Source organism: Hemitrygon akajei, chromosome 13 (assembly GCF_048418815.1).
Source record: "Hemitrygon akajei chromosome 13, sHemAka1.3, whole genome shotgun sequence".
Taxonomy (NCBI): domain Eukaryota; kingdom Metazoa; phylum Chordata; class Chondrichthyes; order Myliobatiformes; family Dasyatidae; genus Hemitrygon; species Hemitrygon akajei.
The window spans coordinates 37,953,874-37,969,298 of record NC_133136.1 but is presented as its reverse complement, the minus strand read 5'-3'; the positions used below and the strand labels follow the sequence as shown (position 1 = coordinate 37,969,298).

At 40.3% G+C, this 15,425-nt stretch overlaps 1 protein-coding gene across 1 annotated transcript in view; it reads left to right on the top strand.

Annotated features, from left to right (window-relative positions):
• Positions 1–14,425, top strand: part of LOC140737775 (chondroitin sulfate proteoglycan 4-like) — an 89,428-nt gene extending 75,003 nt beyond the window's left edge. The window contains exons 8-10 of the mRNA XM_073064407.1: positions 1,252–1,418; positions 10,453–10,630; positions 11,692–14,425. Of these exons, the coding sequence (XP_072920508.1) occupies positions 1,252–1,418; positions 10,453–10,630; positions 11,692–13,706 (2,360 nt within the window). The 3' untranslated portion in view covers positions 13,707–14,425. The remainder of the gene's footprint in view (positions 1–1,251; positions 1,419–10,452; positions 10,631–11,691) is intronic.
• Positions 14,426–15,425: the final 1,000 nt, after the last annotated feature.

Genomic DNA, 15,425 nt, shown 5'->3' with positions numbered 1-15,425 from the left:
AATTATGATTCTGACAAAGTCCATGTGGGCCCCTTTAATGATGAACCATTTTAGAAGAAATGTTCTCTTTTTGTTTGTGGACCAATATATTCTAAGTTAAATATATGAATGATTTGTAGTATTCTGGACTTCAGCCTATAAGTAGGTTATAATTGTGCCCATGCTGCTCTGCCTCTGCCGCTTAGATCTTCCTTCCACTGGCTGAGAGCAATGAATGCTCTCAGATCCAGATCTAGTGTTGGTTGGATTGCGCTGCTCCATGGAGAACCTCTGGCTACCTGCGGTGTGCAGCACGGTTCCCGTCTGACTTCCCCACACTCACATTGAAACAGAGCTCGGGAAGTGTTGGAGCTCAGAACGGAAAAGATAAACAGACAAATAGGAGCAAGAGGAGACTGTTCAGTCTTCTCCTACAATGGTGACCACTCATTGATCTCAATAACTGTGTTGCCACTCCCTGCTGTACCCCTTGATGCCAATATTCATTCTGGACTCGAGCAGAGTTTCGATGGAGTGAGTCAAGAGACCAGGTGCAATTCACAACCATCTCTCCAGCTTTACCTGATGAGTGGGGTTGACGACCTGGTTTTAGTTCATCTTTGACAGTTAAATTTCTATCATATAAATATATTTTGAGGTAACTATTATTTTCTGATGTTTTAATTTTTTTAATTATTTAAATCAATTTAATTTTTTAAATTGTCTTTTATTATCAGAGACAGCTAACAGCAGTTTAAAAAAAATACCTTTTGACAGTTTCAGGTTAACAATAGGCATTCATCCAGGAAAGCCAAGGCAGGGTTTCAAGACCCATCACTGAGGCCGAGTTGCCTCTTGCAAAACACTCCACTTGATGTAACAGCCATGACAGTGAGGCCTGGAGAACATTTTCCTTCATGAAGCCTCAGAGTAGTTCAGATGCTGAGTTCCCCATGTGGACTATATAAAGTATGATGCATTTCTGATTTTAGTACAAATGAAATGAAGGAAATCTGTCCAGACAGGTGGCTTTTCTCAGTAAGAGTAAAACAGCTACAGATTAGCCCTTGCTTTCACTGTGTGGTCTAAGATCATCTAATTAAAGAGACCATAAAATATATAAAAATATGAATTAGGACATTCAAGCCATTGAGTCCAATTTACATTCATTTATGACTGATTTTTATTTTCAAAACCATTGTCTCCCCGCTCCCTGTAAACATTAACCCCTTTACAATCTTTACCTTTACTCGCTCAAATTTGCTCTTCTAGGAACGCTTAAATATATTAACTCGGAACATTTAAAAGCTGTAACCAATGATGAAAACATTGAAAATCATGCCATAATATACACGCTGGTTGACTTTCCAAAGCTTGGTAGAGTGGTAAAAGTTGAGCTCGACAACATAACACAAGTGGCTAACTTCACGCAAAGCATGGTAAGTGTCAAGTCCGTTGAACTTTTTGGTCTGTTTCTTAAGTTCAATAATAAAACCTGATTATTAAAAAAATGTTAAAATGTATAAGTTTACAATTTCTGAATGATTTAAGGGTGAATCATTTGAAAGAAGATCATGGTGGGGCAAAGGCCCTGTTTCTGTGCTGTACTCTGAATCTATGGAATTTGCATTTACTTGGTTAATATGACCTCATGCAATACAGCTAGCAGTTTTGCTTTGGAAGTTTAGTTCAAGCCACCAGAGGAAGATCCCTATTCAGTTTCAAATAGTGCAACAGGATCTTTTATATTAACCCACAAAAGAAGTTGAGAACTTCATTTAATCTGAAAGGCAATACTTAATGAAATTCAGCAATTTCTAAGGAGTGCATTGAAGTCCTCTTAGATTACGGGAAGAGTGTTACATTCTGAACCACTGGACCCATTGCCTGGCAGTTAATACATAAATCCCAGAACACAACAGTGTTTTGCTTCAGAATCTGGGGAAAGCAGTTTGCATAGTTCCTCATTTCACTGTGCAGAATCATTAAAGGGGGTGTAGGGATCCCTGAGCTGGTCCTAACCTTGTGCTGGAAACCTTTCCTCAGGTAGGTCTCCTTTACTAGATGATCAGATGAACCCCTTCAGTCCCCAATGCCTACAACTCATAGTGCCTACTGAGCCTACCTTACCCATCTATCTTCCACACCAATGCCAGGCCCTGATCATTCAATCTCCCCAAATGCCGGGCGAAGAAATCATTTGGTGGAGCACTTACCGGCTCCCCAGATCTATACATCGATCTCTGGCCCCTACTGCATCTCCAGACTCAGTTCTTTTTCTGCACTATCTGCTGCATATTTCTCAGTGGCATGCATGCAAACTAAAGTTCTTGAGGGCCATTCCGTAGCTCTCTAAGCCTTGGGCCTTAGGGAGTATTGAATTTTTAATCGGTGAGCCTAAGACCAGAATGGACAATTATACAATGTTATAACCAGAAATACCATCTATTTGCATTGTCCCATCAGCATGTTTGATAATCCATGTCTGTGATGATTTAACTGTTGATCCACGATACAGTATTTAGTCAAGTAAATAGACAAAAATATGTTCACATAGGAATCGTTTTATTTATCTAAACAAAGGATATGTTATTAGTGGAATAAAACTAGATAGAGAGAATAATTGGAAAAAGAAAAATTGCATTCAATTTAAGTACTGTAAAAGCATCTTTAATAATTCATACAGACAGTATCAAGAGCTGCATGAATTATTCAGTCATTAGTTTTAGGCTTAGTGTCTATATAACCAGAAGCATAATGAGGGATCAGATGCAAAACTAGGCATTTTACTTGCACAACCTGGTCATATTCACTTTGTTTTTGTTTGGTTCTTGGTAATACATTAAAATTTCGAGCACTTGCCTGCTGGAAAGAGCTCAAGTTGGAGTGAATGTACAGTTATTTTTCACGTTCCAGTGTCCAAGATGCGCCTTTGATTTGGGGTCTGGAATTTTTGAAAGTGCTATACAGATTTCCAACAGTCTTCCGACTGCTAAGAGAAGTCAAGCAGAGGAATTGTCTGGGATCAGGTTACATGTGACTGTTGCTCCACTCTTTACAAAGTGGTAAAACTCATATTTTTTTGAATTACCTCTTTAGTAATGCTGGCCATTGGAAATCTGAGTAGCTCTCAGCAGAGCCTTGATGTGACCCATTGAGCTGTTGTTAGGAGACGTGATTTAGAGAATTTGTTTGACCACCGATATCTTAAAGAAAATGCTTGTTTTTCAGATATTTTTATTTCGGCATATAAGGAAGTGACAATCAAATTTGTGCTGCTGCAGAAAGCATGGATAACTTCGTACGTTGTTAATTTCAGAATCCGAATCCGGTTTATTACCACTAGCGTATGTTGTGAGTTGTTTAACTTAGTGGCAGCAGTATAATGCAATACATGATAAATATAGAAAAAAATGAAGTTACGGTAATTATGTGTGTGTGCGTATGTGTATATATAAAAATAGTTGGATTCAAATAAGTAGTGCAAAAAGCAGAAATAAATTTTTAAAAACTAGTGAAGTAGTGTTAATGGGTTCAATGTCCATGTGGAAATCGGATGACGGGAAGAAGCTGCTGCTAAATCGCTGAGTGTGTCCCTTCAGGCTCCTGTACCTCTGTCCTGATGGTAACAATAGGAAGAGGGTATATCCTGGGTGGTGGGGGTCCTCAATGATCAATGTCACCTTCCTGAGGCACCGCTCCTTGAAGATGTCTTGGATACTATGGAAGCTGGTACCCATGATGGAGCTGACTAATTTTACAACTTTATCTGTACTTAATTGCTTGGGGAATAAATAGAATCCCTGTCATATTAGACAGATGATGATAAGCTCTTATGGATTAATATATTATAAAATTGTGCAGATGGTAAAGAACCAGTAGAAATTTTCAGGTGCCATTAACAGATTTAAGATACATGTATTGATCATGGATTTTTTTTTTGGGAGTTATTTTTGTCCCAACCCAGCATCAACATTTTCAAACCTGCTTGGCGCTTGTGCATGGTTTTAAAGCGCTGAAGTAACCAGGATATCTGGAAGCAGTAGTACAATGTTTACATAAGAATAGCTTGCCCACTCTGGACGATACTTCCCCAACCCTAACACTAGACACTAGAATACTACAGCACAGTACAGACGCTTCAATCCTCAATTTTGTGCCGACCCATATATTCCTTAAAAAAAGTACTAAATCCCATAACCCTCTATTTTTCTTTCATCCATGTGCCTGTCCAAGAAGCTCTTAAATAACCCTAATGTTTTAGCCTCCACCACCATCCCTGGCAAGTCATTCCAGGCACCCACAACCCTCTGTGTGAAAAAAATAATTACCCTTGATGTCTCCCCTGAACTTTCCTCCCTTAACTTTGTACATATGCCCTCTGGTGTTTGTTATTCATGCCCTGGGAAACAGGTACTGACTATCCAGTACCTAGCATCTATGCCTCTATGCCTCTCATAATCTTGTAGACCTCTATCAAGTCCCCTCTCATCCTTCTACGTTCCAAAGAGAAAAGACCCAACTCTACTGACCTTGCCTCATAAGACTTGTTTTCTAATCCAGGCAACATCCTGATAAATCTCCTCTGCACCCTCTCCATAGCTTCCACATCCTTCCTATAATGAGGTGACCAGAACTGAACACAATACTCTAAGTGCGGTCTCACTAGTGATTTGTAGAGTTGCAACATGACCTCTCTACTCTTGAACTCAATCCCCCTTTTTAATGAAGCCTAGCATCCCATAGACCTTCTTAATTGTCCTATCAACCTGTGCAGCGACCTTGAGGGATGTATGGATTTGAACCCCAAGGTCCCTCTGTTCATCCACACTCTTAAGTAACCGACCATTAACTCTGTACTCAGCCTTCTGGTTGTCCTTCCAAAATGCATCACCACACATTTATCCGGATTGAACTCCATCTGCCACTTTTCTGCAGATCTGCGACATAATATAATGCAAGATCTGTCCCCTAAACTTGTACAGATGCTGAGCCTCAGGTGTTCATTGATGTAAGAAACACTGTGCAACTAGTTCCTGCACAGTTATTTCAAAATCTCTGCCAGAAATTGATAGCAGCTCTATTAAAAAGTGTGAAATGGAATTAGGTGTATACTGTCCATTTTACCCACTGTTAGAAGCTTTTCAGAACAACTGATTATGGGAAAATTATCTGCATATAATGTGGCAGACTTTTAGATAATGTCCCTTTGTCTTATGCTGTGATGCATTTAACCAGACCATAATCTTACTTTAAGGACTTCTTTTAAGTTAAGTAAATAATATAAATTTTTTATGAAGATTTATCTTAACTTTTTCTAGTTTGTTTGAAATATATTGTCAGTTTCTTCTCTTCAACCCACGGTACAGAGATTAAATAAAAGGAAAACTATTTACAGAACAGAGAGTTTGGATTAAATACAAGCACTTATTCATTTAAAAGGAGATAAATTTAGATATCCTTAAAACAAAACTTGGAGATTTATTTAAATAGGCCGGAATTCATCCTTGGCTGCAAATGTGAAATGGACAATGTGTTCCATCTCTGATACTTAGTTTCATCAGAGCCAGTGGAACGAAGTTTCAGAAGTGGAGTACAATATTACATGCACATTTAACACAAGGAATAGTGGATGAACCTACAGCCCTATTTAATTTAATTTAAAAAATATGGGATACAGAGAACTAGCTCGAGGGGGGATGAAACTGTACAACAAAAATCATTTTCAGCTAAAGCCACTAGTTAGCCCAAAAAAGGTAAATGGCAGAACACATGACAATTTTACATATATTACATTTACACGTAAACAAACTAGTTTATTTTGGCTGTACATCATGACAATGTTTTATGCAACCAGAGTGGAGATGTGGAGATGATTTCATATGTCAATAAATGTTGGTGGTTAAACCACTGTAAGTGATTGTGATTAATTGAATATACAGTACATACTTCATATGTAAAAATCCTCCAGTTCATGAGAATTTCTGGGGGAAAAAAGCTTCTTTATTACACAGAGAAGTTGCTGCAGTTTCTGTTCACTCTGCATTTTAATCACACTCAGTTTTCTGAGTAACTTAACCTCGTTTGCTGGATGATGAACTTCCTGCAACATTGCAAAAGTGAAACACCCCACCATGCCTCCTGTTGATTAGCTGACGTAGAGCTGTTCAGTTGATTTCAAGTTTGAGGGTCTTCCCAAAGGTAGATCTTGCAGGGCAAGATCAGACTTGAGACGACAGGTAAATAAGGTGGCAGACTGCTGCTGGAGGGTGGGGAGGACAGGTCCAGCACACCAGATGACTTAAACCATAGCGGCGAGGATTACATCAGACAGGTCTGACTGCTGCTAATGGGCCCTGTTTCACTGGGTAATAACCGGCTGAGCAGATGGATGATGGATAGAAGAAGTATGTTTATTGAGTCTTGTAAGGTCAGGCAGGAAACGCTGCTGATCCTCCTTCTCCCACAAGCAGTGCGGTAAAGGTTTTAGCCCTTGTCTTGTGCTTTTGGCAATGATGTACTGAGTTCTGGGAAACTTGTCTGGCTGTTGTACAAAGATAAGCTCTCCATTAAAAATAGGGATGAACAAATTACAGTACAATGTTTTAATGATAGTTCACTTCCCTCAAGCAGATTGCCTGCCAACACCTTGTCACACTTCCACTAAAATGCAAGTTTAAGGTGAGACAATTCCTGTAACAAATTTAGTTTCAATTTAGTTTCTGACACGATCCGATCCTAGCCGGGTTTCGGTCAGGATGGCGCCAGCGAACAACGAACAACGTTCTCTAGGTAGTCAATCTCTTCGTTTATTTCACTTTTTCTGTGCTTTCTGCTTGTTGTTCTTGTTGGAGCCTGGGATGTGCAGTTGGAATTCAGCCGAATGATCTCGCACTCTGCTTTGTCTGGAGAGCTGCCTCATGGAGAATACCGGAGACCGTGTCTCAAAGAGGACCTAGAATATAGAAATCTACAACATGTTACAGACCCTTCAGCCCACAATGTTGTACCGACCATGAAACCTACTCTAGAGACTGCCTAGAATTTCCCTAGCACATAGCCCTCTATTTCTCTAAGTTCCATGTACCTATCTAGATAGATAGATAGATAGATAGATACTTTATTCATCCCCATGGGGAAATTCAACTTTTTTTTCCAATGTCCCATACACTTGTTGTAGCAAAACTAATTACATACAATACTTAACTCAGTAAAAAATATGATATGCATCTAAATCACTATCTCAAAAAGCATTAATAATAGCTTTTAAAAAGTTCTTAAGTCCTGGCGGTAGAATTGTAAAGCCTAATGGCATTGGGGAGTATTGACCTCTTCATCCTGTCTGAGGAGCATTGTATCGATAGTAACCTGTCGCTGAAACTGCTTCTCTGTCTCTGGATGGTGCTATGTAGAGGATGTTCAGAGTTATCCATAATTGACCGTAGCCTACTCAGCGCCCTTTGCTCAGCTACCAATGTTAAACTCTCCAGTACTTTGCCCACGACAGAGCCCGCCTTCCTTACCAGCTTATTAAGACGTGAGGCGTCCCTCTTCTTAATGCTTCCTCCCCAACACGCCACCACAAAGAAGAGGGCGCTCTCCACAACTGACCTATAGAACATCTTCAGCATCTCACTACAGACATTGAATGACGCCAACCTTCTTAGGAAGTACAGTCGACTCTGTGCCTTCCTGCACAAGGCATCTGTGTTGGCAGTCCAGTCTAGCTTCTCGTCTAACTGTACTCCCAGATACTTGTAGGTCTTAACCTGCTCCACACATTCTCCATTAATGATCACTGGCTCCATATGAGGCCTAGATCTCCTAAAGTCCACCACCATCTCCTTGGTCTTGGTGATATTGAGACGCAGGTAGTTTGAGTTGCACCATATCACAAAGTCCTGTATCAGTTTCCTATACTCCTCCTCCTGTCCATTCCTGACACACCCCACTATGGCCGTGTCATCAGCGAACTTCTGCACATGGCAGGACTCCGAGTTATATTGGAAGTCTGATGTGTACAGGGTGAACAGGGTAAAGAGGCTCTTTAAAAAAAAAACACTATCGTATCCACCTCTACCACTGCCACCAGCAGTGCATTCCACACACCCACCACTCTCTGTGTGGAAAAACTTCCCCTGACATCCCCTTGGTACCTATTTCCAAGTACTTTAAAATATGCCCCCTCACGTTAGCCATTTCAGTCCTGGGAAAAAGCCTCTGACTATCCACACAAGCAATGCCTCTCATTATCTTGTACACCTCTATCAGGTCACGTCTGATCCTCTGTCGCTCCAAGGAGAAAAGGCCGAGTTCACTCAACCTATTCTCATAAGGCATGCTCCCCAATCCAGGCAACATCCTTGTAAATCTCCTCTGCATCCTTCCTATAGTATCCACATCCTTCCTGTAGTGAGGTGACCAGAACTGAACACAGTACTCCAAGTGGGATCTGACCGGGGTCTTATATAGAACATGAGCTGACTTGTGGAAAAGACCAGAGATGGGGCATGGGGTCATGAAATACTCGAGATAGATTGAAGCAGTGAGGCGAATGCGGAGGGCGTGAGCGATTGCTCCCGACAGAGGCCACCAGGGTGATGATGGTCAGCAGCCAGGTCACCAGTGTTCGGAGCTGGCGTGGCGGTCCTTCTTCATGGAAGGACTGAGTTCATACAGCTGCTCTCCTGGAATGCTGAGGGGAAGATGTTTTCAATACTCTGAGTTTTATGTGATTATTGGACTGTACTTTATATTGTCATCCTTCAGATTTTCAGTGCTTTCTTTCTTGTGGCCGATTGCTTGCTTGCGTGCGTGCGTGCGTACGTGCGTGTATGTGTGTGTGTGTGTGGTTTGAGGTTTTGATACCATTATCACTGTCCTTTTCTGCGACTGAGATGGTCAAGGATTTGTCACTTTTTTTCTGCGGGGGAGAGGGTAGGAGATTTGATGCTTTTATCACTGATTTTTTTTTCTGTGAGGGAGGAGGTGTGGGGGTTTTGGGTTTGCGAGTTTTGTTTCTTTTTTTCATGCCAGAGGTAGGAGGGTGGAAGTTGATATATTTTCTTTCAACAACACCTATGGTATTTCTGTATTTCATGATAAGCTTACAATATGGTGTTCAATATCAGTTATGCCTTTATATGGCGCTATGTTAGGAACTTTTTGAATCAAAGGTTCATCCACAGACATGTGAACTGATCACACCGTACTGCATTTTACCTGCATTGTACCCCATTTCCAGAATTTGGAATAGAAGTCACTGACTTAATTATTCGGCTAATTCAGTCTCATATGGTTATCACATGCAACCCAGGACAAGTTTCTAATCATAATAATAATGTAAGAATTTTCTTCACTTATGCTCACTTACTCAGTAAGCAAGTTACTTCCTACAAAAATCCTAGTTAAGCTTACTGAAGTATTAATAACGTTTACGTTATCCTGTAAAGAACAATATAATGCCTATTATGTAACAGACTAATCTTTATGAAGCTTTAATCTGAAGTACTGAACAGGTAAAAATGAGTGGTTAAAGGTTTCCCTAGTTACGTGTAAATGTTTTCAGATTCAGGTTTCCCCCGCTATCCGAAGGTAGAGCGTTCCTATAAAACCGTTTGTAAGCCGAAATGTCGTAAAGAAGCAATTACCATTAATTTATATGGGGAAAAGTTTTGTGTTCCCAGACCCAAAAAATAACCTACCTAATCATACCAAATAGCACACAAAACCTAAAATAACACGAACATATAGTAAAAGCAGGAATGACATGATAAATATACAGCCTATATAAAGTAGAAATATTGTATGTACGGTGTAGTTTCACTTATCAAAATCGGGAAGTCAGCGAGACAAAATCGATCTGGAGAAGAAAATCGGCACGTGCACGCATGCACACACAACTGCCCGCAGAAGGCTTCAAGGTCATGGTAGTCTTTCTTGGGGTAAACGCACGTATAAAGCAGGTGAACCCGAGGAAATCTGCAGATGCTGGAAATTGAAACAACAACACACACAAAATGCTGGTGGAGCACAGCAGGTCAGGCAGTATCTATAGGAGAAGCACTGTTGACGTTTCTGGCCGAGACCCTTCGTCAGGACTAACCGAAAGGAAAAATAGTAAGAGCGATCTTTCCTGCAAAGATAGTAAGGCTTTTACTATCTTTCCTTCGGTTAGTCCTGACGAAGGGTCTCAGCCCGAAACGTTGACAGTGCTTCTCCTTATAGATGCTGCTTGGCCTGCTGTGTTCCACCAGCATTTTGTGTGTGTTGTTGTTTTTTATAAAGTGGCTGTCTTTTTTTTGTAAAAACGAAAATTCTCTTTGGTTAGCGAAAACAGGTACTAATGTAGGTTTTTCGTAACAGCGAGCTGTAGTAAAGTGAACATTCAAAAAACGGGGGCCGTCTGTTTTAATCTTTTACTCTCTTCAGTGTTGAACTTTCACTTTTGATGAACTATATTGCTTCCAACAGGTGGATGAGAGCAGGATTGCATATGAGCACACACGCACTGAGGATGTAGCTTGGCGTACTGAAGACTCATTTCAATTTGTAGTGCATTCCTCACCAGCCTCATTGGAACCTCAGCATTTTCACATCACCATCTCGTATGATGTTGCTGGACGATCCAGTTGTCTTCTTGCAAATACAGGTGAGTCATTCTTAGTGCAACTTCAAAGTAAGACTTGTCTTAGTTAGATTGCACCATGTATGAGAACTGGCAACAGTGAAAGCCATGGATGCAGGAGCGGGTCATCACCTGTAGGCTGTGGCCTGATTTCTTGTTATTAAAAGGCATGATTACCTCCCTGACAACCACTCCCCCAACATTTATCCATTTCACCCTTGCCCATCTCCTGATCAAGCCTTCCCTCTGAATGTTTTCCTTGTCAACTAGTACCTTCAATAAACTCCCCAAATCCCTCCAATTTTCCCCTTAACCTCTGTTCTGTACATTTATTTACCCCACCTCAGATTGATTTTCAATCTCCATTAAGTCATCTCCCCTCACATTGATGGGAAGAGATGGCCTTGTGGCACAGAAAGATTCCAAACCTTAATTGCCTCACGTTGTGGAAGGGCTTTTGTAAATATAAGATGGTCTTAACTTTGCAAGATACACAAAATGCTGAAAGAACTTCACGGGTCAGGCAGCATGAATAAACAGTCAACGTTTTGGGCCGAGACCATTCTACGGAACTGATGAAGGGTCTAAGTCATCGACTGTTTATTCATGTCCATGGATATTGCCTGACCTGCTGATTTCCTCCAACATTTTAAGACCATAAGATATAGGAGCAGAAGTAGGCCATTTGGCCCATTAAGTCTGCTCCTCCATTCAATCTTGGGCTGATCCAATTCTTACAGTTATCCCCACTCTCCTGCCTTCACCCCATACCCTTTGATGCCATGGCTAATCAAGAGCCTATCTATCTCTGCCTTAAATGCACCCAATGATTTGGCCTCCAAAGCCACTCGTGGCAACAAATTCCACAGATTTACCACCCTTTCACTGAAGTAATTTCTCCGTGTCTCTTTTCTAAATGGACGTCCTTCAATCCTGAAGTCGTGTCCTCTTGTCCTAGACTCCCCTACTTTACCGTATCTATAACTTGTGTGTGTTGCTCTGGATTTCCAGCATCTGCAGAATCTCTTGGGTTTTTTAACGTTGCAAGTTTGTTTTACTTAGGGCAGCTCTATTTTTTTCTCCAGGTGCTGTTGTTACAGAAGGTGAAAAGATATTAATTGACAAATTCAAGCTGGATGCTTCAAACCTGATGGCCAAACTTCCCGAGTCTAAGCATTCACTGTATGAAGTATGGTATCAAGTGATAACTCTGCCTGTCCACGGTGTGATTATTGTTGGTGAGCGTAACATTACCAAGCAGAAACCCTATTTTTCTCAGTTTATTGTGAATAAATATGGAATAACCTATCTACATGATGATTCAGAAAGCCTTAAGGACAATTTTGTCTTTGCTGCATGGTTAAACTTAAAGAGCAAAGTTGCATCAAGGCCCTTGAATGAGAGTGAAGTGGTGGAAGAGATGTTCAATATTACCATTACTCCAATTAATGATCAACCACCAGAGCTGAAAACCAAAGCCCCTGGACTAAAGGTCATGCAGGGTTACAAGACTGCAATTAATTCGAATCATATAAATGTTGTAGATTTGGATAATACTCCAGAAGAAATCAAATACACCATTATCAGTGGACCCAGTAATGGCTATGTGGCAACAGTAAAGGATTTGAATATGTCAATCACACACTTCACTCAGGCTGACATCAACGATGGTAACATTTGGTTTGTTCAAGATGGAAGCTCATCATCAGGAGTTTTTTACTTCAGTGTCACTGATGGTAAACACCGACCTTTATACAAGTTATTTAATCTTGAGGTTATACCTATCATCATCACGCTTATAAATAATACTCAATTAGAAATTCAGCAGGGGCAATTTATTTCTACCATTACCAATGAACATTTGGCTGCAAAGACTAATGGGAAAGTTACAGTGATACTTTATGAAATTACTAGGCCTCCACAGTTTGGACATATTTTGCTTGGAAACAAAAGTGTGACCTTATTTGAGCAGGACGATCTTATAAAAGGGCTTTTGGTTTATCATATGACCAATCTCTCTGCCTCAGAAGATAACTTTGAGTTTACAGTAATGACTTCTGAAGGGAATGTGACTGAGCAACTAGTTGACATTATAGTACGGCCTTTACTGAAAATGGCAGAAGGCCTTAAGATACCATCTGGAACTACTTGTCAAGTTGGAACAGATGTGCTTGATGCAAGCAGATTGGCCAACCAGACTGGAAGTGTTCCTAGGTTTGAAATAAAACATTTACCTACCTATGGTAGACTTGTAAGACCAAGCGATATGGTAGGAGGTCACAGAGAAGTTGCAAATATATTTACTCAGAATGACATTGAATTAGGTCTTGTTCTACTTGAGGTTGAAGCAAATATGACAGGAATTGACTATCTGAATGATTCATTTGCATTTGTTTTGACAGCAAAAAATGTACAACCAGCTGAGGGTATCCTTCTGTACAGCATTATTCCTTTTAATGGCTCTTTAATGCTAAACAGCACATTAAATGAAAACCCATTTGTCCTCCGTCTGTTTACACCAGATGCAGCAACTTCAGGAAGTTTATCACTTGCAACTCATACAGATGTTCCCAGTCCAAAACCTACTACAGCTGCGCTGTGGTGGCAAAGGAAATCACAATGGGGGAATAGCAAAAGTAATACCTCTGCCTCTGTCCTGGATGTGACAATGGGAGGCCTTGTCCAACAGGCCACAATAGAACCAGTTGCTCAACTCATTCAGTATTTCAGCTCTCTGCATATAATTCTGCCCCTCACTTTTCTAGTCCTCTTGATCATCAGTATATTTATCATAATTTTGATAAAAAAGAAAAAACCAAAGCGCAAACCTTTAATAATTAACTGTCCCAATAATGGTGGGACAAATACTACAGGTTTACATGCAGTAGAGAGGAGCCCAACAGTTCCGGTTGTTACTGTCACCCACCTTAATACAGGTAACCCTTTGGTAGCAGAAAGACAGAACCAAGCTTTCTCAGGAGCCACCAAGTCAAACAAAGCCTCAACTCTGCTTTATAACTGTAAACAATTTGATCCAGAAATGATACAACATTGTCGTACAACCAATCCAACTTTAAGGCACAATCAGTACTGGGTTTGATAAAGCAATTAATTTATTTCTAATAGGAGATACTGCAAAGCAAACTTTTTTTTTGTTGGAACCTAAATTCAGTATTCATTTTTTTCAAAAATGTACTCAGAACCTAAATGTGACAGCACAGCATCTTTGCAATGTACAAAATGTAGTAAAGTGAGGGTTGAAAAATATTTTTTTTAAAGCCAGCTGCATGTAATTGCCCAGAAAGTTGGGTCAATTTATGCAAATCATGCCAAAATGCATTACGTGTTCTGAAATGTTGGTGCCTCTTTCTCGTTGAGTTTTGCCCATCCAGAAATTGAACAAAGCTTGTTCTGGTGCGGTTCACCCAAATACAAGTATTGCTTCACTATCTTATTTTGCATAAGTAATGTCATCAATGCCCAATCAGTAGCGATCAGATCAAAAGGTTTTGACCAATCACTTTGGTTATTAGCTCTGGATAAAAATAGAATGCTGAAAATCATACATGGTCTAAAGTACATGGCTATCTTCAGGTTACATTTATCATGACCTGCTGCTATCCGCTTGGGGTGCAGTTAGTGTACTGCACATGTTGCCTGGGGGTGGGGGGGGGGGGGTCTCACTTGGAGACTTCTGAGACTTAGCAAAATCCTCCATCTCCAGAACAGCCTTTGGCAACTGGGTTGAATTTATATATTTGGCCAATGCTTCTCAAAATCAATATTTTTATCAGCTTTAAGGAAATACAAAATTCATATAACCTACTGTCTGTGTCGTAACTGTGTTTTCAAGCAAAAGGCATTGACATATTTTCAATATGAATACAAATAGAGCATTTTCTGAATGTTTTGTCAGTCCATCAGTATTGAGTTATCAGATCAGGCAGATGCACAGCAAAATGGATTAACTTTACCAGCAGTATGAAATGTTCCACTTTCAGATGAAGTGCACAAGAAGCACACTGTAAATATAATTTTACACTGTTAAAATGTGTTGAACATTTTAGGAGTAAGTTAACTTTTGTTTTAAGACTAAAATTACTCTTTCAACCATAGTTATGAACTTTCTGTCCTCGGAAATATTATTGGATAAGTCAAGCACCTGCGTGGTGCCTAAACTATTGTATTCACATTTTTTGCTATCATTAGTTAAAACAGAAGTTTTTCCTCAACATTATTTTTTGAGCAATAGATTTTCGTCTTCTGGCAAAAGCACATCTGGACGTATTTTAAAAAAGCAGTTGCTATTTATATACTGAATGATTATTAACTTTATTAAACATGTTCCTGCAACTAAAGCCTTACCATGATTTTTTAATTTAGACTGGTTGAGGGTAGCCTTATTAGAGAAGAAAAAAATGTTAAAGCCAAATGCAAACTTGTACAACACACACAAAATGCAGGTGGAACTCAGCAGGCCAGGCAGCATCTATAGGAAGAAGCACTGTCGACGTTTCGGGCCGAGACCCTTTGTCAGGACTAACTGAAAGGAGAGATAGTAAGAGATTTGGAAGTAGTGGGGGGAGGGGGAAATGCGAAATGATAGGAGAAGACCGGAGGGGATGGGATGAAGCTAAGAGCTGGAAAGGTGATTGGCGAAAGTGATACAGAGCTGCAGAAGGGAAAGGATCATGGGACGGGAGTCCTCGGGAGAAAGAAAGAGGAGCAGGGGAGCACCAGAGGGAGATAGAGAACAGGCAGAATGATGGGCAGAGAGAGAGGGAAAAAAACAGACAACTAAATATATCAGGGATGAGGT